Below are 22,932 nucleotides of genomic sequence, written 5' to 3' on the forward strand. Positions count from 1 at the left end.
ACCTAATTTTGTAAAAATGAACTAGGCGGCACATTTTTTTTTTTTTACAGATCGCTTAAGTGACCCACGCTCCCATTCCACAGCATTTAGACGGCCCGTGGCACTTTTCCAAATCACTCAATCCAATCACTCCCTTGAGTGGCACGTGGCTCAGTTTGAAGCAATTAGGGAACCCCGGTGCAGCTCAACATCGCTCAAGTTACCCGCGGCATGATTAAGAATCACTTGAGTTACGTGAGACACAATTCCAGAGTACTTAAGTGTTCTGCTACACATTTCTAGAACACCTGAGCGGCCCGGACACATTTCCAGATCATTTCATCGGGACATTTATAGATCACTATAGTGGTTCTGTAGGCGACTTATGAGTAGGGGTGAATGCTAGTTCAAGTTCTCACAAACTAAGGAAAGGTTTTCTCGTTTTTGGCACACTAAAGCCACGTTTACATGTGCAATATCGCGATAGCATTGGAAGTTCTAGCACCCACTTGATGCGTTTTTTTCCTTCGTAAGAAAAGAAATAGAGAGAAGTCATTGGTGAAAATTCTTGAAGAGGGTTTAAAACCCGTTTCATCCATTTCCTCATGAAAAGGGGCTTGAGTAAGATGCCATTAAGAATATTTCATATTTTTTCTTTCTTTTGGAGAGAGATTTTCCAAAACAAAAATTTCTGAACAAGAAATTCATTTTTATTTAAAAATATGTCAAAACTAAAGAATGCCTTTATTCAGATGAGCTAACTACCATGTGTCAGACACTAATTTTAACAAATTCTACTTGTACAATACTCAATATTATCGGCTCCGTCATACCAGAATCATACACTCCGATCTTGCATAAAGGACATCAAAAAACAAAGTAAATATTAATGAGATTTTTTTTGAAAAATATCTTTGGAAGTCAATATCGAAACGCGTTCCGAAAAAGGCTTTCGACACAGCCCGTTAATTGACAAACAATTGGGATGTCCCGGGAAACCGGGACATATGGTCAGTCCATGTATGGGGTTATCAGTTACGAGTTGCGAAAAATTCCAACAAAAAAGTAAATCATTTCCCCACCAGGGTTACCAATAAAATCTTGAGTAACTTTTTGTTGAAGATTGTCTTTGTGTCTCTCTTCACTCTTACGAGGCTTCTCTCTTGTAATCAATCACGACACACTTCACACGTGTGAGATGCTGTTTGGGTGTCAGTTGTTGGAATTGGTGGAGAAGATATTTCACAACTAATAATGAGTGTTAGGAAACTGGCAATTTCTTGATTCCATGTAATTGAAGAGGCTATTGTCTGGAAATAAACGATGACAAAAGCGGGGTTAAAAAATTAGAAAACTGTAAATGAGAGAAGCTATATATATATTTCGTAATTTCAGGTCCTAGGTCATACAGTCAGGGGGCGTGTTTACGGATGCTTAGCGGGCTATAGCCCAGGGCGACAATTTCAGTGAGGCGAAAAATTTGAGGAGTGAATCTCCAGGAAATTTAGTAGAATGGGAGAAGGGTACATAATTTGTGTAACCTTAAATATACGCCTTTGCCGAGATAGTAAGGAACTAGGTCAGTGAGTGAATCGAAAAAGTGACCAAGAGAGTTTGTAAACATGTGAATGAACAATAGTGTGACCTACAGAGTGTATGACCAGGCCAGTGAGTGATCTAGTACGTCTGCAAGCATGTGAATGTCCAAAGAGTGGCCTAAACAGTGTGAAAGCATGTGAATGTCCAAAGAGTGGCCTAAACAGCATGAAAGCATATGAGTGACCAAAATATCGACATAGAGCATATGTGTAGACGTATGTTTAAAAGAGTGACCTATAAAGAAAGGAGCCATGTTAGTGTGCGATCGACAGCGTGGCTTAGAGTTTGCAAGCACGTGAGTTAGCAAAAGAGTGACCTACAGAGTGTGAAAACATGTGAATAACCAAAAGAATGACGTAAAGCATGTGGGTAGACGTATAAAGACCTATAAAGCCAGGAACAATGTTAGCGTACGATCGAAAGAGTGATCTAAAAATCCAGGAACCGTACCAGTAAACGATCAAAAGAGTGACTTAGAGAGTTTACAAGCACGTGAGTGAGCAAAAGAGTGACCTGCAGTATGAGACCCAAATAGTTAAGCGACCTAGAGCATGTGCATGTGAATGACCAAAAGAACGACTTAGAGCAAGCGATTGATGAGCATGTGAGTATGTAACAGTACCAAAACAGTATGCAAGCATGTGACTCTAAAAGAATTACTTAGAGAGATATAGGTGTGCTTGCAGAAGTGGGAGAGGTCAAGTGCGTTATAGCAAAGGGTGGCGAATTCGAGGAAGTAGTAAAAAAAAATTGGACCAGAATGGGAGAAAAGGGCGGCAAAATTCGTGTAGCCCATACGCCTCTGCATACAGTATGTATTCTTTAGAAGATTTTACACAAAAATCCTCCCTTACTTAATGTGTTTGCGAATTCAGAGACACCTATATCTTACTCATACCGACTTAGAGATGTAGCACTAAAATTGATGTCACTTTCACATGCTTCCTATTCCCATCAATAAATAAGAGATCAGATTTCCTGTAAAAAAAAATTCTTTGGTAATTTTTGCGCATACATACATATTTGGTTTAATACCAGGACCGGAGACATATTCACCATTCACAAGAGGTGGGGGGGGGCGGCGGCCAAGCGGGCTACAGTCCAGAGCGGCAAGTTAGGAAAAGTCGGAAATTTCAATATATATATATATATATATATATATTGGTCATACTTTTGATGTGAAAATATACGAACTTTGAGGATGGATAAGATTAGATGAGTTACATTCGACCTCTCTCGCTATGCACATATAAGACCAGGGTGTGCCGGATTACTGCAAGTTAGTTGAAAAAGCCCATTTAAATAATATGAACTCCTCGAGGAAACAGATATTTTTTGAATATTATGCTGAGGTGAACTCGAAACAAAAAGTTATGTTGTCTCCGCCGGGCAAAGATGGCTTTTCTTTCCGAGTTCACGCACGGGTTGCCAAATTCATCTGTAACGTCATTATGGTTTTTCTGGGCGGTCATGTCTGTCTGTAACGTCATTAAGACTATCTAGCAAGTTTGCCACATTTTGAACTACAGCATCCTATTTCTTATTTTGTCGTAGAATCTTCCTGGTTGGCTCACAAATACCGCATGTTGATTGGATATGGGACATAGAAATCGCCAATTCTGAGCCCGATAATTTCGTTTCCGCACAGCAATGATACTGGCACGAGCAAGGAATTTTTTCCCCTGAATGTGCTGAGGGAAAATGGACTACTTGCTGACGTCACGAGCAGTGTGCAACGTAAAAACGCCGGATATAGACAAGCCGGATTATCGAGAGTGCATTTTAACAAATGTTTCGGTCGTTGTTGTCAGAGGAACAAAACAAACAATTTATCCCAGTTTCATGTGGTTGATTGGCAGATTTTTCCAGTCCACTATACAAAAAAAATATTTCACATATTCCTAAGATAGATGGCGGCACTTCTGATAACTTCGAGGCATGAATACAGAGCCGGTATCCAATCAAAGTGAGCATCCTATTTTCTCACTCTCCTTAAAGCAGGTGGTTCAGCAACATACCTGCATGAACAAGAAAACTTATGCAACTGCAACTTTCACTTCCAATATAAAAGGCAGATGGTAACATTTCCCGAATTAGAAGCATGCATCATTAATACATTAGAAGCATGCAAAAGTTCGTTAGATATTCCACAGAGGAATGTTTGAGGCACATCTGCTGCAGTTCAAATAGTATTGGTAGTCTAAATTTAGGTACCTGTGTCAACATTGAAACATCTCACGAGCTGTCTTTCCGACTCTCAAGCAGCTGCACAAAGCGGCGACTGTCATCTGGTAAGTCTAATAATGTAACCAGACTGCGTAAGTGTGTAATATTTATTGAAAATCGGGATCTTTTACATTTTTTTTTTTAGGAAATGAGAATTGCTTTATTATCGGAATTACATCGGTGTGGGAAAGAATGTGGACTAACGTCTCTGGAACAGGTTGGTTCAGAATAATACCGAATGGTCTCAATATACTCTAACAGTACTTGCGAAATTGTTCTTCCCTCAGTAACTGTCCAGCAGTAAAATTTCTTTTTTTCTAATGTATATACTTTTTACAACAAAAAAAAAATTTTACCAAATTTTTTTCACCCCAGGCTAAAAATCTTCGAATTTACTTGGAGCCGTTGACTGTAGAAAGCGGACTTCTGACACCGACACTGAAACCTCGAAGAAACAAAGCCAGGAAACATTTCGAAGATACTGTCAGTGAAATGTACAGGGAGGGCAAACTCATGTGATAGCCAAAGTCTTCTGTCTAATGCCAAATTTTGTCTACACCGAAGTTCATTTTGTCGTTTTGCATGTATGAATGGATATCATTGATGTTGTATAAGTACTGTATGTTCACCATTGGCGTATCATTAAATAAAGAAAATTAACTTTCCTGTAGTGTATTTGAACAATTATATATTACTTTCCACTGGATCATGATTAAGGCCGGGATTACACAACAAAAGTTTTGTAAAAGTGCTTTTATAAAACTTGAAAAATACAACCAATGAGGGCATTGGTTGAATTTGCTCGAATGTAACATAACTTCATTGGTTGAATTTTTGAAGTTTAATAAAAATTCATATACAATTTATAAAACTCGTATTGTAATCCCGGCCCAAGTCTGCTCATGATTATTCAATTGAATCTCGCAAGGTCTGGAGGACACGCATATCCGCACCGCAGTGCCGTAACTAGGCAGGTGCGCCCGCACAGGGCCCACTTGGAAGGGGCCTAAATACAAATTCTTGCACGAGAATAGCTAGTTACGGCACTGCCGAACCGTGCCCGACGTTTGTCTGCCTAGTGTAGGACAACGCTGAGCAATTCTGTAGCCGTTCACACATGTAATCGCTCGCCCCTTCACTTGGTCGCTTATATAGTCACTCATGCGGTCGATCCCTCTGTTATATAATTTAAAATTATGATTTACGCTATAATAGTTCTACGTATAGAAAATTCGCTATTGTTAAATTTGCTGAACATTTTGATTGCACCGAACCGGCTGCGTTAATATTTTGAAACAGACAGCATAAGTAGGCTGACCATATTTCTTCGAGAAAAATACGGGATATCGCCAAAAACGACGCCAAAATCAAAGTTGCCAAATATTGTTGAAATTACAGAAAATCACAGTGGCGAGAAATGATGCATTACTACAAATAGCAGTGGATTAAAATGTATTGCACGAAAAAAAAAAAACGCTCACCATGGTAAATGTGGGAGATTAACATTCTCATATATATAGTTGTAATTATTATAAACTAATTTATGAGTTGAAAAATAATGTCAATCTTTGACTTCAATAAAGAATAAAAATTGAAGTAGACTTCGTGTAAATTACGAAAAAAACCGGGACGGTCAAAACAACAGATAATGCCGGGAAATACGGGACGTATGGTCACTCTAAGCATAAGAAGTATCTGGTGCCCACCAGACATTCCAGACATTCTTTCCCGCACATGCGCATTACAAGGATTATTTCTGCCTCTACATAACTTCTTTATACAGGGATATTCGAGTGCATGTGCGTAACAGACATTAATAATTAGGGCTCGGAATTTTATGTCGGCATATTTTTCATCCAAGATGAACATGACTGTCACATGCTGGATGATAGGTTATTGATAAAAAAGTACCTATACACACACACTTGTATATAAACACAAATATAAATGGAGGAGGGGGGGGGAATTGATGGTTAAGTATCAAGTAATAGATGGGTTCAGGGAGAAAGCCAAAATTAAGTATTAACATCATTGTGGCAACGCGTGGTGGGTGCATTTTTTTTGCATATTTCGCTACTTTTACGTGATAGAGCATATTTTCAAAATTGTAAGGTACATTTTGCATATTGCATGACTTTCGATAAAAAGTAAATTTTTTTTCCTCGTTATTTCAATTCCGCTTCAGACTGGGTTTTTTGCGGTTCCCCGCACTCTGACGAGAGCCCTTATTAGGGCTAGGATTTTTCTGCACTAAAAATGTAACGTCATTGCTGATTGGTAAAAAATTCCTGAAATTCAGGTTTCTCAACCAATCAGCAATGACATTGAATTGTTAGAGCGTAAAAGTACTAGCCCTTCAACGACACTGGTGTGTGGCTGTAAATAGATTAATCATCTGAATCGGTGTCTGTAATGGGCCCAGCCCGAGTGGCATGGTGGTAAGATGCTTGTCTACCATCGTGAAGGTTGTTCTCAGGGCCCCGGGTTCGAACCCAAGGGAGGATATATATAAGATATTTTCCCTAGCGAACTCGAGGCGACCACCAATAGACAGCGCCTTCACTTCCAATCCATCTCACTAATGGCAGTAAATTGCAATATAGCGATATGGCCAGAGTTGGTGTTTGGTGAAGATGTGATGGGCCGAAGTGGGAAAATTGAGTTTTTGTCAAATAAAAAGAATAATTTATTATTTTTTTAATTTTGCTCTTTTCTAACGCTAAATACAGTACTTGATACTTGACAAGGTATTCGTACCTATAGATGGCCGCACATTAATTCTGAATCTGTAAGGTAAAAACTTGCTCAAAAGGGAAATTTTAGAGGGGAATTTTTTGGCTCGATGAGATTAGTTAGTAAAACGAAGAATTTTCGTTCATGCAAAAATAAATGATGGTTGAAAATGGTTCAGACTGCACCAATACCTCTCATTATAATATTTCCCTAAAACTAATGTAAAACCTCTGTCCAAGATAGGGTACCCTTAATATTCAGACATTGAGCTGTCAGTCCTATTGTTTCGACTGACCTTCCCCCGCCCTAGTATGTCGGGGGTGGTGTAGGGTTCTCTGGTGTTCCGGGCACTGGACCAAAGGGAGCGTCGAATTCTTCCTTCAACGAATTACTGGAAATTGTGCAAAATTACACGAGGGAGGTGAAATGTGCCCTTGCTCCTGCTGGAAAAGTATATATAGTTGCGCAGCCCTGAGTAGATGGTCGATTCTCTAGCCCCGACTAGAGAACTCCTTCCAATATGGTTCCCTGCGTACAGATACTGTAGAGCAGTGGCCCTGGAGACACACCTGTAATATGGATGATTGATGCATGTCGGGCACTCGTAGAAAGCGTACTGCAAGAAATTTCTTGTACGAGCTTGTCGGAGGGGGTCTTCACCTTCTTCTTTTTGAGGGAGCAGAGAAATTTCTATGTCGGGCACTCGTAGAATTGCTGGCAGTACGTGGTGTTCTTGCCCCCAAGACTCGTATGCCTTGTAAAGCATTCAGCCGATCGACATGTCCTGTGGCAGTCATCGCAGTGTTGGAGGGGGACAAGGGTGCATGCATCGCTGAAGCAGGTGTTGCATCGAACTGCGCATTTATGGTACTGGACATGGTCGTAGGCCTTGTCGCAGTCCGGACAGTAGAAACTGGTGCCGTGGAATCCCTTGGGAGACGTGATGAGGTCATAGTGTCCATTATGAAACAACAAAAATATTTTTTTGTCTTTCCTGGGTGTCTTGAACACCACCTGAAAATAATTAAACAGTTAAAAAGTCAGAATACTAAATATCAAGTGATTAAACAAAAAAATTCTTCCAGACTAAAAATAATATCGGTGAATAATATAAATTACCCGATAAAATTCTTCCGAAGACTTGACGAATATCTGGACATCTAGAACCTCGGAAAACTTTGTGATAGCATCAAAGCCACAAAGGCCCTCGGGAACTTCAGCCGATCGATGCAATGTCAAAGCCATGTCTCTCTGTAATTTTCTACGCCCATCTTTTGCGGTCGACAGACTTGGATGTTTTTCAAGGATGGCGTGTCCAACAACGATGGCACGACTACAACACAGTCCGTCCTCAAGTATACGTGTAACTGATTGTTTTGTCAGCCGGTCAGACGATATGTTGACATTCTTGCATCTGCCACCTCCTCGTGGTAATCTGATAGTGATGATGTCAAACCTGAGAGATTGGTCGTCCAGGGGTATGGCGTTCTTGCTCTGTAGAACCTTCATTATCACAGGCAGGAGTGATTCGTTGGTGAGTGAGGCCACGGGAACAAGAGATGTCGAAATGGGCCTGTCGAAATTATCGGACGTCATGACAATCCTGAAGAAAAAAAAATTAATTATTCAATTCAAAAAAATTATTCAAATCACTGAATATCCAATAAATATTTACCGAATGCGGTCTTCGGGGTGCAGCCCATTGGTCGTCTCGTCTATCAACTGCCTCAACATTGATCTCAAGAAAGCCATGGCAGCTATCAGGCGAGTTGACGGGTCCACTAGGGCTTCGGTTCGTATACGGGCAGCATAAGTGATTTGCTCAGCATTGAACTTCTTGTTCAGCTTGCGGGATTGCTCCTGCAACACGTATGGACGTCGGGTCTATAAAAGAAAAAAATAGAATGAGGATATTGAAAAAAAAAGTAAAAACATAATTAATAAATTAAATAATGCTTACGGAATTCGAAGTTCCCTCGCCCGGATCATCACCACCACCTATCTGTTCTATGGCATCCTGTGGGAAAGAAACAATATTAAATAATCGAAGGAGACAAATGAAATGAGATAGTAAATAATTTTAAAACGAAATTGAACCAACCTTTTCGACCTGGGTCCAATTGATTTCTTGAGAGAAAGGGTTCTCGGCCATAATTCACTCCACATCATCAATATGGAAATCCGATCCGAAGATTAACGCATTCTAGAAAAAATAAAAACTCGCTCAAAAAATAAAATACATTGGATACACATTGGTATAAAAAAAAGACATGAAAAATAAAGCGAGAAAGACAAGTGTATCGAATAACATACCTCTTCCTCTAGATCCCAGTTAACATCACTAGGTAATGGGTTTTCGTCAAAGATTGCAGCGGAATCCATCTCGATCGAGTTTGAAACTAAGAATGATGGCCTTTCCTTGCTGTCGGGGGTCATATATAGCTCCCCTTTTATTTTTACTTTGGATTTGAACTCCAATGAGCGTATAGTAATTATCGAGAAGAACCCCGTGAGAACGGAAATTAGTTGATAACCACAGACAACATCCCATGGTCAAGATAACGTCGGAAAGTTTAACGTCTCGACAGTGACATAAAAAATACCGCCATTTTGAAAATAAACACGGTCGACAGGTAGTCCGGTTCGAGAGGTGCGAGATCCTGAAAATATATCGGACAGTTAATCTGGTTCGAAAGGTGCGGAATTCGGCTAAAAAGGAAGTCGATCAAAAACGCGCGAAAAAAATCGAAAACATTTCTGGTGGCGCCATCTAGCGGCGGAAATTAGCATTATCGCGGTCAAGCGCCGCGTACACTACTCACATGCTAAACGGTTCATGAGTATTTAACGTTGATGAAAGTGGCTACTCCAAAAGCAATTCCAGAGGATAATGAGCACACACGGGAAGCACTAAATTGGCTCGGACACCAGTAAAGTGTGGGATGTGATAACCACAATGTGTGTAACAGCAGTAGTATACACAACTTACAGGATAACAGCAGAAGCCCAGGAAACTTTTGCAAAATCGCTTCAAACGGTTTCACCGCTACCTCAGGCTCCTTTTCGCAGCCACAAAAAAGCAACAAGATACTATGGGGCTAACAATCACTCCATACAAAGAACAGCTGCAGCAAAACAAACGCGAAATAAGTAAAGGTAAGAAGCCGTTTTATAAAAACAAGAGGAACATAAACGTAAAGAAAAATAAAACGGCAATCATTGATCGTGATTGTTCTTATTCAGAAGAGTTTGAAGCCTAATGGTTCGTCTTCAGGAGATGAAGATTGCTTCGGAATGAAAGACTTGATGAGAGCAAATTAAAAGTAAATGGCTATATCCTAGTTGGCTTGAAAGCTGGAAAAAGAAAAAATGTCTTCTATGCTGGACAAGTCATCAAAGGTAGGAGTGCTGGAGGCAGTATAGAATTGTCCTTCTGACGAGAAAATCGAATAAAGTGATGAGCTCGTTCATTTTCACTGCTGTGCCTGACGTTTCGGCAGTAGAAAATGATGACATAAACTAGTGATGCGCAAACTTTTTGAAGCGCGAGCCCCTTTTTACCAAAAAAATTTATCGGGGACACCTACGTCGGCTGACCACATGTCCCGCGACTCCCTTATATGGGCAAGCCACGTGTCCCGGTTTTTCGGAACATCCCAATTTGTTGTTCGTTAACGTGCTGTCCCGAATGCCCTTTTCGGAACGCTTGTTTCGATCTTGACTAAACGATATTGACTTACAAATATATTCAATTTTTTTCTTTAATATCATATACTAGTGTCCCTTATGCAAGATTGGAGTGGGTCCTGGATTTTCGTATATAGGGTGATTAAGAAAGAATCATCCGATTTCAAAGTGATTCTACACTTGAAATCAACCGTTAAAAAAAATTTATCATAAAACATAGATAAATTTTACCCCGTATATTCACATGCTACTTATTATTCTATTGTGTGTTTTTAATTTTTAAGAAATATAAAATTTTGAAATCGAGTCATTCTTTTCAAGCCACCCTGTAAAAGTACTAACTTGATAACGTCCGCCGCATGCGCCAGAAGCCACGAATGTACAAATTTTCCTTTTTTTTTTAATCAGCTGTTTGGATGCCTTGCTTTGCTATCTAAGTTGTGCCTGAAACGCGAATGTAACAAACGTGTGTTTCAATAATGCCCTATTGAAACACACGTTACAAAACAATTTGGGGAAATAACTTGCATAGAGTAACTTGGATAGAGTAAATATTTAAACGCCATTTCCCACGTTCTTTTTTTTTTCTTTTTTTGCACATTCGTGATTCTGGCATAACGGAGCCGATACATTGATTATTGTGCAAGTAGAATTTGACAAAATCACATTGTATGGTACATGAATTTTTCTCTAATAGGGTTGTTAATAAATGGAATAGCTTACCCCCCGGAGATAGTAAATTGTAACACAATTGACACGTTTAAAAAGAAATACGATAAACATGTTGGGGTAAATCGAGAAGCTATCCATTCTTAGAACAAGACAACCATAAGTTATTCTTCAAGGGCATTGTATAATTTTTATCACATGTATTGTTCATACTTTTTATTAATTGCATTTTCAATTGGGTTGCTGTATTTTTGAAATATATGACATCCTTATTTTTTGGGAATCTTTTTCTCAGCCACCTCGTTGGGCATTTTGCCTGTTGTGGCGTTGTATTTGTATTTGAGAAACTAGGGGGTCCGAATCGGGAAACTGGTCTCCTAAGTTGGATTAATGACACTTTTTTGGTTTCAGATACCATTCAAATATAAAATGAGATATAAATTTTTTATAACCATAATTTTAAACATAAATATAGTACCTAATATCTTACTCAGTTTGGTGATTTTTTGACGAATAGTATGATAGCAATTTAGCAAAATGTGCGAAGTGGCCCAATTTAGGCTACTTTCCGCCTAATTAGGGTTTAATAATAATTACCATTAATAATAATTAACAATTACCATGTCAGTACAGTGAATTCTTCGTTAGTCGAAAATTTGCTAGTTTAATTGCCTGCTTGTTCTTCAGATAAGGTACTCTTACGCAGGGCCTGTTCCGCATAAGTTTGGGCCCTGGACAAACACGAATTTTTGGGGCCTCTTCATATATTTATATATACATATAAGTTATATGTAACTCCCAAAGCCCGAAATTGGCCAATTCGCGACGGGCCGGTCACTTTGCGAATTGGCCAATTTCGTTAAATATTGACGCGGCCAGTTCACGAAGTGGCCGGTGATGCCTTGCCAAAGGATGTGATTCGGGATCACCGTCAAGTTTGCGTATTTTTTCGTGATAATTATGCCCACGTTAGTTCTGGCAACCCATTAAACCGCAGTCACGATGCTGTAATAATTTTTTTACTTTCCAAAATTTGACAAAAAACTATATGTTTACATATTTATTTTTATAGTTTTTCCCTCAAATTTCACTTCTTTTTTCCTCTCGCCACATGCAGCTAATCCAATACACACAACTGCTATATATATAGACATGTATAACACATTGGCGATAAAAATAAATGGATTTGGCTCCTACCGGGCCGTTCGTCTTACATCAGCATATCGAGCTTTGACCAGGGATCTCCGCCACTTCGCGAATTTGCCACACTTAAGGCTTTGACAGTAATTTATACATATATATATATATATATAGCATTGCATTCCTTGTGTGATGCAAAGGAGTATGTTGGGGGTAGACGGTCATGGATGGCTCATCCCTTCTCCAGAAGATGAAAAATTGGAAATATTTTGTTAATATTTTTATAAAGCATTGAAATATCAAAAGAATATGTCAATTGGGACATTCGAATGGACTCAGAAAACATGTGCCATAGGCGGAGATAGACTTAGGGGGCACGGAGATGGATAAATCTGGGGTGGGGGGGGCACGGTGATGATAATGTCAGTTCATATATGCATTTGTTCAGTCAACTTCACCTTTGACGCTGAGCCACCTTTTAGGCATAGCCACCCTGGGGGGGGGGGGGGCAATGCCTAAATACATTAAAAATGCCAACCTTTGTTCCCCGACGCCTGTCTTCTCAAAAACATTCTTTTTTATATATACACAGTGCGGGACATAATTATAAGACACTATGAATATTCGTAAAAAAATCGGGAAGAATATTTCCACAATAATGAAACTCAATTACATGTATCGTTCATGTTATGTACGAGTGAAATTACAAGGACGTCCGAAAAATAGTTTTTGATATTTTCTAGATTTTTAAGTTCTACAAATAACATCAGTTATTTGTAGAACTTAAAACGGCTTGGAATGTCTTGAATTATCACAGGCTTGGAATGAGCTCTCTTGTGACACTCTCATTGATTTGGTTGAATCCATGCCAAATCGCATTTTTGCTTTGATTAGCAACAGTTGTACAAAATATTGATTTTGATAAATTTATATATAATTTGTTTGAATTTTACTTTACTTTTCCCTCAAAAATAGTTTTTGATATTTTCTAGAGTTTTAAGTTCTACAAATAACTAATGTTATTTGTAGAACTTAAAACGGCTTGGAATGTCTTGAATTATCACAGGCTTGGAATAATTCCGTGTTATAATTCTGTCCATACTACATTTTCTGTTTCTGTTATGAAAATATTTTTTCATATTTCCAATATTTGGTATAAAGTTATTTTTTGCCGTCATAAAACAGCTTGAAATTTTTGGCATTTCTTGCTTTGCTCCTTCTTGTGATTTCACTAAAATTTAAGAGCGTCTTACAATTATGTCTCGCACTGCATATATAAACTGAACATATTATAATACATAATATTCTATTATAGTACTTATTTATTCAACTCCCCTTTTGACTCGGCGGCTTGAACGTCGTATAAACGAGGTAAGAGGAAAAAAATACAATAATCACAAAAAAGAGAGAAAAAAGAAGTCGCGTGACAAGGAACACAAGCAAGAAAAAGTAGGTCTCAAACCGCATTTTAAGAGTCTGTTATAGGGTAAATTCGAAATGCAATATTTTTTTTATTATTATTTAGTAGCTGTTTTTCCGGGTTGTATCAGAATTTTCTTCTCGTGTTATCATGGAGTGCGCTGAAAGTCATGCGCGTCGACAAAGTCCACCATTATAACATTTGCTAAACCTCGAAACGATTACCTCGCGTTATTATTTCTCTTCTATCTGCACTGTGAACGGAAACGAAAATAAATGAATGCAATAGCCTGTCCTTGACAATCGAATGGGAAGGCAGAAGTCACGGCCACGCGTTCTCAATATTCTACCTTGTGTTTCTAGACAGCTGATGAGTCACATGACGTACCAATGAATGGATAGATCCTTGCTATAATATACATAAATAAGCTGCGTCGCTCTTGAAAAGGAGAAGATTTCGATCTAATCTCGTCGTCTTCGATATCACCGGCAGTATGTTGTTGACATGTTTAGCACGCCAGTCTCTACGCTCTGTTCCGCGTATTTACAACGTCCGATTCATCAGTAGTACTAGGGTATGCCTTGCCGCACCGGATACCTATCATTCGAAGCATTTTCTGTCGTTGGATAACCAATCTGTGCTGTTACCGGTAAGTAAATTAGTTGATTAAAATCATTTTATTTTTAACAAAATTGGAAAATTTGCCTTTCCACACACTCTATATTTACACCGAATTTGACGCGTATCAAATTACATTTTGGCCGGGACTACGCTATAAAATGTTGATAAAAGATATTTTAAAAATCCTGAAAAATCAACTAATAAGCCTGTCGATTACATTCGAGTGAATGCAACTGATGCGCTTATTGGTTGCATTTTTAGTTTCAAATAAGAACTGTCACAAAACTTTTATAGTTATACCTGGCCTTAGGTTATTTAGAACATCTTCCCTAAAGCTGGGATTACAATTCAAAATGTTTTATAAAAGTTTTATCAAAAACTTTAAAAATACAACCAATAAACGTATTGTTTACATTCGAGCGAAAATAACCAATAGGCCTTTAAACGATCATTCAAAGACTAGATTCACAGTACCATGTACTAGTATAAATACATACACAAAAGTGTGAGACTATACCTAGCAAATAAGTAAAAATAAAAAATAAATCAAGGGGCAGTGGCGTGGGACTTAAAAAACCCCGAGTCATGCACATTCAATTAAATTCAATTCAATATAGGCCTGAAGGACATTTGCTCCTCACTTGGGGTCACGTTCTTGGAGCTTCCCGCATTTACCGATAGGTGGCTTCGTTCGGATGGGATCCATCTAAATAAGAGAGGGGTCTGGGAGGTTTACGATAGTCTTAGGTCAGGTTTTTTACTCCCAGACCACGTAGTCGGGAATGCGGGTTAGTTAATGATAATCACAACAGTACTGACGGGGAATTACCCACCTCTGACTTGGATGGCTTCTCGATTGACAACAAACCACCGGGCAAATTAAAATGTGTGTTAATAAATGCCAGGAGCTTGGGTAACAAGAAAGATTTTTTAGAAACTATGATAGTTGTGGAGGACTTGGATCTTATAGCCATTACAGAATCTTGGGCAAACGATGGGGATGAATCTTTCTTACACATCTCCGGATACGATACTTTTTTGAGAAATAGATCTGATAGGAAAGGGGGTGGAGTGTTGATATACGTGAAATCATGTTTGAAGGCTAGAGAGTGTAACGTACAGAGAAGTGATATTGAAACCATATGGGTTGAACTTGAGAACAAAAGACGTCATAAGCTTATTGTTGGGGTTTGTTACAATCCACCGAATAGGGATCAAAACTATATCGCCAAAATGCATGATGAAATTTCCTACATGTGTAAGCGAAAGAGGGTTCTCATACTAGGGGATTTCAATTACCCGGGTATTGATTGGGAGAACCTTTCATCTGGAAATCAGTATGAAAGAGACTTTCTTAAGTTGGTGCTCGAAAATTTTTTGTATCAGCATGTATCAGAAGCCACTAGGGGTACTGCTATTTTGGATTTAGTTCTTACTAGTTCTGAGGATCTAGTTGGACATGTTTCGGTGGGGGAAGAGTTTTCTTCATCGTATCGTCAGATTTCACTGTAACTTTTCCTCGGGTAAGGTTGATAACAAGAGACTGGTTCCTTGTTTTCGGAGAACTAACTTTGATGTTTTGCGAAGAAGGTTAGCGGAAGTTTTCAAAGACCGGTTGGAATCAGTAGGGGTGGTAAGTCAATGGGAAGAATTTAGTACGAAGCTGTCCTCTGTTTTGCACGACGTCATACCCTTTGTTCGAAAAAAGCGTGTTTGTACATCACACCCTCTATGGTTCACGGATAGCGTGCGGAACCTTTATCTTGAAAAGAAAAGAGCATTCAGAGAGTATAAAAGTGGACGAGGTGACCTATCATTGTTTACTGATAAAAGAAGACTGTTGAAGAAAGCGATAAGGGATAGTAAAAAGCAAGTTGAATCTAGGTTGGCAGATAGCATTGGCTCTGACCCAAAATCATTTTTTCGATACGTCAATAATGGATGTAAGGGGACAGTTGGCCCCCTCTCGATAGGAGGCTCAAAAGTAGAGAGCAATGTAGGCATGTGTAGTGCTTTCAATGACTTTTTCGCGTCGGTTTTTAATGGAGATAATGATATTCGATATACGGGTGTTGCATGGGGTAATAAAACGCTCAACGATATTCAAGTGGAAGACGTGGAGGTCCTAAATCTTCTAAGAAATGTATGTGCAAGCAAAGCACCAGGACCAGATGATATCTATCCCAGGGTTCTCAGGGAAGGTGCTAATGAATTGTTGGGGCCAGTCGCACAGATATACAGGAGTAGTGTTGCTGAGGGTATCGTCCCGAGAGATTGGAAACTGGCTAACGTTGTTCCGATATTTAAGAAGGGTAGTAGAGAAGTGGTGTCTAATTATCGTCCAGTGAGTTTGACGAGCTCCCTCTCGAAAATTTTGGAAATTATCATCAAAAGGCAGTTTGTGAAGTGGATAGACGAGAATAATGTATTGTCGGATAATCAGCATGGGTTCAGGAAGGGGAAGTCATGTGTAACTAACCTCCTTTGCTTCTATGATTACGTGACTAAGGCTTTGGGTAAGAGCAAAAATGTCGACGTTGTTTACCTTGATTTCCAGAAGGCATTCGATCGGGTCCAACATGGCAAACTCTTGAAGCGTTTACACGAGATTGGAATAGGGGGCAACTTGCTGAATTGGATAGAATCGTGGTTAAGAGATAGGTCGCAACGAGTTATGGTGAACGGGGAATTCTCTGGTTGGACAGACGTCACAAGTGGAGTTCCTCAGGGAAGTGTCCTTGGCCCCATACTTTTTTCACTTTTTATCGACAAACTCGATCAGGGTATCGATGGAATTACTAGCAAATTCGCAGATGATGTGAAGCTAGTGGGGGTAATCGGAAATGAAAGCGATAGGGAGTTGCTCCAGACCAACTTAAACAAGATTGCAGCATGGGCAAATGAATGGAGCATGACGTTTAGCATAGATAAGTGCATGGTCGCTAATTTTGGTTCGAACAACCCACGGTTCTCTTACGAGTTGAATGGTGTCACTATCCCGGATGCAACTAGAGTCACCGATTTGGGAATTCTCATTGACGAGCGACTTAAGTTTTCTGAACATTGTTCAGCGGTTGTCAAAAAAGCGAATAGAATGCTTGGTCTCATTTTCAAAAAGGTCTCTTCGCGTTCTCCTAAAGTCATTCTTCCGCTTTTTCGAGGCTTAGTTCGTCCTGGAATGGAGTATGCTGTAAGGTTTTGGAGACCATACCTACAGAGGGACATAGACTTGGTTGAAGGGGTGCAGAGAAGAGCTACGCGTGTCCTTATTGGCACACAGGGCTTGAGTTATGAAGAAAGACTTCATTTTTTGAATATGTTTACATTGGATGAACGCAGGTGTCGAGGAGATATGATCGAAGTGTTCAAAATTTTCAATGGGATGGATAGGATGGACCATGAACTTTTAGTACACCGCCAATCGACTGCTTTTACAAGGGGACACCAGTATCGATTGGTGAGGGACAATGCAAGGTTATGGTGTCGCAGGGAATTTTTCTCCAATAGGGTTGTTAATAAATGGAATAGCTTACCCCCGGAGGTAGTAAATTGTAACACAATTGACACGTTTAAAAAGAAATACGATAAACATGTTGGGGTAAATCGAGATTATCCATTCTTAGAATAGGACAACCATAAGTATTCTTTATGGGCATTGTATAATATTTTATCATGTGTATATATTGTTTGTAATTTGTGTTAATTGCATTTTTAATTGGGTTGCTGTATTTTTGAAACGTGTGACAGCCATGTTTTTATGGGCATCTTTTTATCAGCCACCTCGTTGGGCATTTTGCCTGTTGTGGCGTTGTATTTGTATTTGTATTTGTATTTGTACATTCAGATACAATTTCCAAAAACAAATGCGACGCAGGCCGTCATTTGGGGGGTCGGAGGGGGGGCCGTTGTCCCCCTCCCAGCTTTTGAAAATACATTAAAAATGACATATACATACATACAAATAATACACATACATACATACATTGAGTACATGTTCTTTCCCCCCCCCCCCGAAAAAAAAGTTGAAATGACGGCCCTGATGCGACGGCTGGCCAATGCGAAACTGGTCAGGTTATACGAGGAGTTGGGAGACCTTCTATTTTAGGGTGCCTAGAGGACCCTTTAATCATATGTATTCAAAAACGAAATTTGAAGAAGCGTATACTGAGAGAGAATATACACTCTGACGTAAATATACAGTGAAACTTCCATAACGGACACTCCCCGTTAGTGGATGAAACTTCAATGGTGTCCGTAATCGAGAGGTTCGACTCTAACTCGCAATGTACTGTGTATTACAGTATCTATAAGAGGTATGTTTCATCAAAAAAGTATCCGAAAGAATTTAACGAATTTAATATCTCTATGGTTTGTTTCAAAATCCAAATAAAATATCAAGAATGATCAGAATCAAGAATTTTCCTTTGATATCTAACACCTTCCCACAAAAAATATTATTAGGGGGTCATTAAAGTATTACGGCAGCATCGAGGAGGGAAAGGGGGGGGTTGATTTGCTGACTTCTGATGACAAGCGTGGGAAGGGGGGTTTGACGGTTGCTTACGTCATCAACCACCTTTCTTTTGAAGATATGAAATATTCTAAGCTGCAATCGTAATTTTGCTGACAGTGGGGGGGGGGGGGCGTGTTTTGCTGACTTTTGCAGACGATGGAGGGGGGGGGGATCAAAAATGGCTGAAAATTTGCTGACGTAATATTTGAATGGCCCCTTATTGAGGAAAGGGACCAATTAAGTATTAGATGAACATCTTCGCAGGGAGGAGGAAAAACGGGTTGAATGATGATTAGGGCTCAGATTTCTATGTTTTTGCATATTTTTTATTTTTCTGCATATTTTGCTACTTTTACGTGATAGAGAATATTTTCACAATTTTAAAGCATATTTTGCATATTTCATGATTTTCGATTAAAAAAAAAGTAAATTTTCTCCTCGCTATTCCAATCCCGCTTCAGACTAGTTTTTACGGTTCCCGCTTCTTACGAGAGCTCTTAGCGCTAGGATTTTTATGCTCTAAAAATGGAACGTCGCGTCGTTGTTGATTGATAAAAAATCCTCGTCGAAATAGTTCCGTGCGGAGAGGGCAGATCCATTTGGCAAACCGTACAGGGCTGTACTAAATAAACACAAGCCCACACCTCAGAAAGTAACGGGTTGCCATTTTAAAGACATTGCCCAACAACAACTACATAAGTTCTATCCGGATATAAAAGAAGAGATAATAGGCGAGGAAATACAGTGTACAACAAGAACTCAAGAAGAAACAGAAATAACAAGAGGAGAGATAATACAACGAACATTAAATTGAACAAATGACCGAAAGGCATCCGGACTGGACAACATCAGTTATAAATGACATGAATGTCGCTCTCCACTTGTTAATACAAGATATACGGAAGACTGGATGTTGTGAAGATATTTATTATTTCAGATGTTTATTTTTTAAGGAAGGAAAAAAAAAAAACTCATCTCTGCCTCCACCGGGAGTCGAACCCGGGTCCCTCGATTGCCGGACGAGTGCTCTGACCACTAAGCTACAGAGGAGATAGAGATTTTCCTTCGCTAGAGCGTATATATGCCGAACGGAACCGTGCAATGGACGGTGAAACCGATCAGCTAATAGCTCATTGACGACGAGCCACCAGAGGGCTATATATATGACATGAATGTCGCTCTCCACTTGTTAATACAAGATATACGGAAGACTGGATGTTGTGAAGATATTTATTATTTCAGATGTTTATTTTTTAAGGAAGGAAAAAACTCATCTCTGCCTCCACCGGGAGTCGAACCCGGGTCCCTCGATTGCCGGACGAGTGCTCTGACCACTAAGCTACAGAGGAGATAGAGATTTTCCTTCGCTAGAGCGTATATATGCCGAACGGAACCGTGCAATGGACGGTGAAACCGATCAGCTAATAGCTCATTGACGACGAGCCACCAGAGGGCTATATATATGACATGAATGTCGCTCTCCACTTGTTAATACAAGATATACGGAAGACTGGATGTTGTGAAGATATTTATTATTTCAGATGTTTATTTTTTAAGGAAGGAAAAAACTCATCTCTGCCTCCACCGGGAGTCGAACCCGGGTCCCTCGATTGCCGGACGAGTGCTCTGACCACTAAGCTACAGAGGAGATAGAGATTTTCCTTCGCTAGAGCGTATATATGCCGAACGGAACCGTGCAATGGACGGTGAAACCGATCAGCTAATAGCTCATTGACGACGAGCCACCAGAGGGCTATATATATGACATGAATGTCGCTCTCCACTTGTTAATACAAGATATACGGAAGACTGGATGTTGTGAAGATATTTATTATTTCAGATGTTTATTTTTTAAGGAAGGAAAAAACTCATCTCTGCCTCCACCGGGAGTCGAACCCGGGTCCCTCGATTGCCGGACGAGTGCTCTGACCACTAAGCTACAGAGGAGATAGAGATTTTCCTTCGCTAGAGCGTATATATGCCGAACGGAACCGTGCAATGGACGGTGAAACCGATCAGCTAATAGCTCATTGACGACGAGCCACCAGAGGGCTATATATATGACATGAATGTCGCTCTCCACTTGTTAATACAAGATATACGGAAGACTGGATGTTGTGAAGATATTTATTATTTCAGATGTTTATTTTTTAAGGAAGGAAAAAAACTCATCTCTGCCTCCACCGGGAGTCGAACCCGGGTCCCTCGATTGCCGGACGAGTGCTCTGACCACTAAGCTACAGAGGAGATAGAGATTTTCCTTCGCTAGAGCGTATATATGCCGAACGGAACCGTGCAATGGACGGTGAAACCGATCAGCTAATAGCTCATTGACGACGAGCCACCAGAGGGCTATATATATGACATGAATGTCGCTCTCCACTTGTTAATACAAGATATACGGAAGACTGGATGTTGTGAAGATATTTATTATTTCAGATGTTTATTTTTTAAGGAAGGAAAAAACTCATCTCTGCCTCCACCGGGAGTCGAACCCGGGTCCCTCGATTGCCGGACGAGTGCTCTGACCACTAAGCTACAGAGGAGATAGAGATTTTCCTTCGCTAGAGCGTATATATGCCGAACGGAACCGTGCAATGGACGGTGAAACCGATCAGCTAATAGCTCATTGACGACGAGCCACCAGAGGGCTATATATATGACATGAATGTCGCTCTCCACTTGTTAATACAAGATATACGGAAGACTGGATGTTGTGAAGATATTTATTATTTCAGATGTTTATTTTTTAAGGAAGGAAAAAAACTCATCTCTGCCTCCACCGGGAGTCGAACCCGGGTCCCTCGATTGCCGGACGAGTGCTCTGACCACTAAGCTACAGAGGAGATAGAGATTTTCCTTCGCTAGAGCGTATATATGCCGAACGGAACCGTGCAATGGACGGTGAAACCGATCAGCTAATAGCTCATTGACGACGAGCCACCAGAGGGCTATATATATGACATGAATGTCGCTCTCCACTTGTTAATACAAGATATACGGAAGACTGGATGTTGTGAAGATATTTATTATTTCAGATGTTTATTTTTTAAGGAAGGAAAAAACTCATCTCTGCCTCCACCGGGAGTCGAACCCGGGTCCCTCGATTGCCGGACGAGTGCTCTGACCACTAAGCTACAGAGGAGATAGAGATTTTCCTTCGCTAGAGCGTATATATGCCGAACGGAACCGTGCAATGGACGGTGAAACCGATCAGCTAATAGCTCATTGACGACGAGCCACCAGAGGGCTATATATATGACATGAATGTCGCTCTCCACTTGTTAATACAAGATATACGGAAGACTGGATGTTGTGAAGATATTTATTATTTCAGATGTTTATTTTTTAAGGAAGGAAAAAACTCATCTCTGCCTCCACCGGGAGTCGAACCCGGGTCCCTCGATTGCCGGACGAGTGCTCTGACCACTAAGCTACAGAGGAGATAGAGATTTTCCTTCGCTAGAGCGTATATATGCCGAACGGAACCGTGCAATGGACGGTGAAACCGATCAGCTAATAGCTCATTGACGACGAGCCACCAGAGGGCTATATATATGACATGAATGTCGCTCTCCACTTGTTAATACAAGATATACGGAAGACTGGATGTTGTGAAGATATTTATTATTTCAGATGTTTATTTTTTAAGGAAGGAAAAAACTCATCTCTGCCTCCACCGGGAGTCGAACCCGGGTCCCTCGATTGCCGGACGAGTGCTCTGACCACTAAGCTACAGAGGAGATAGAGATTTTCCTTCGCTAGAGCGTATATATGCCGAACGGAACCGTGCAATGGACGGTGAAACCGATCAGCTAATAGCTCATTGACGACGAGCCACCAGAGGGCTATATATATGACATGAATGTCGCTCTCCACTTGTTAATACAAGATATACGGAAGACTGGATGTTGTGAAGATATTTATTATTTCAGATGTTTATTTTTTAAGGAAGGAAAAAACTCATCTCTGCCTCCACCGGGAGTCGAACCCGGGTCCCTCGATTGCCGGACGAGTGCTCTGACCACTAAGCTACAGAGGAGATAGAGATTTTCCTTCGCTAGAGCGTATATATGCCGAACGGAACCGTGCAATGGACGGTGAAACCGATCAGCTAATAGCTCATTGACGACGAGCCACCAGAGGGCTATATATATGACATGAATGTCGCTCTCCACTTGTTAATACAAGATATACGGAAGACTGGATGTTGTGAAGATATTTATTATTTCAGATGTTTATTTTTTAAGGAAGGAAAAAACTCATCTCTGCCTCCACCGGGAGTCGAACCCGGGTCCCTCGATTGCCGGACGAGTGCTCTGACCACTAAGCTACAGAGGAGATA

At 40.1% G+C, this 22,932-nt stretch overlaps 2 protein-coding genes across 2 annotated transcripts in view; both read left to right on the forward strand.

The window, feature by feature from the left end:
• Nucleotides 1-4,469, forward strand: part of LOC149087879 (long-chain-fatty-acid--CoA ligase 5-like) — a 42,307-nt gene extending 37,838 nt beyond the window's left edge. Inside the window, exons 20-21 of the mRNA XM_089242262.1 lie at nucleotides 3,950-4,021; nucleotides 4,180-4,469. Of these exons, the coding sequence (XP_089098388.1) occupies nucleotides 3,950-4,021; nucleotides 4,180-4,323 (216 nt within the window). The 3' untranslated portion in view covers nucleotides 4,324-4,469. The remainder of the gene's footprint in view (nucleotides 1-3,949; nucleotides 4,022-4,179) is intronic.
• Nucleotides 4,470-13,581: 9,112 nt separating this feature from the next.
• LOC149087880 (long-chain-fatty-acid--CoA ligase 1-like) overlaps nucleotides 13,582-22,932 on the forward strand; it is a 64,988-nt gene continuing 55,637 nt past the window's right edge. The window contains exon 1 of the mRNA XM_089242269.1: nucleotides 13,582-14,102. Coding sequence (XP_089098395.1) covers nucleotides 13,947-14,102 — 156 coding nt within the window. The 5' untranslated portion in view covers nucleotides 13,582-13,946. The remainder of the gene's footprint in view (nucleotides 14,103-22,932) is intronic.

The sequence above is a fragment of the Pholcus phalangioides genome, unplaced genomic scaffold (genome assembly GCF_987345545.1).
Source record: "Pholcus phalangioides strain wild (caught in Gottingen) unplaced genomic scaffold, Ppha-v1.0 ptg000003l_1, whole genome shotgun sequence".
NCBI lineage: Eukaryota > Metazoa > Arthropoda > Arachnida > Araneae > Pholcidae > Pholcus > Pholcus phalangioides.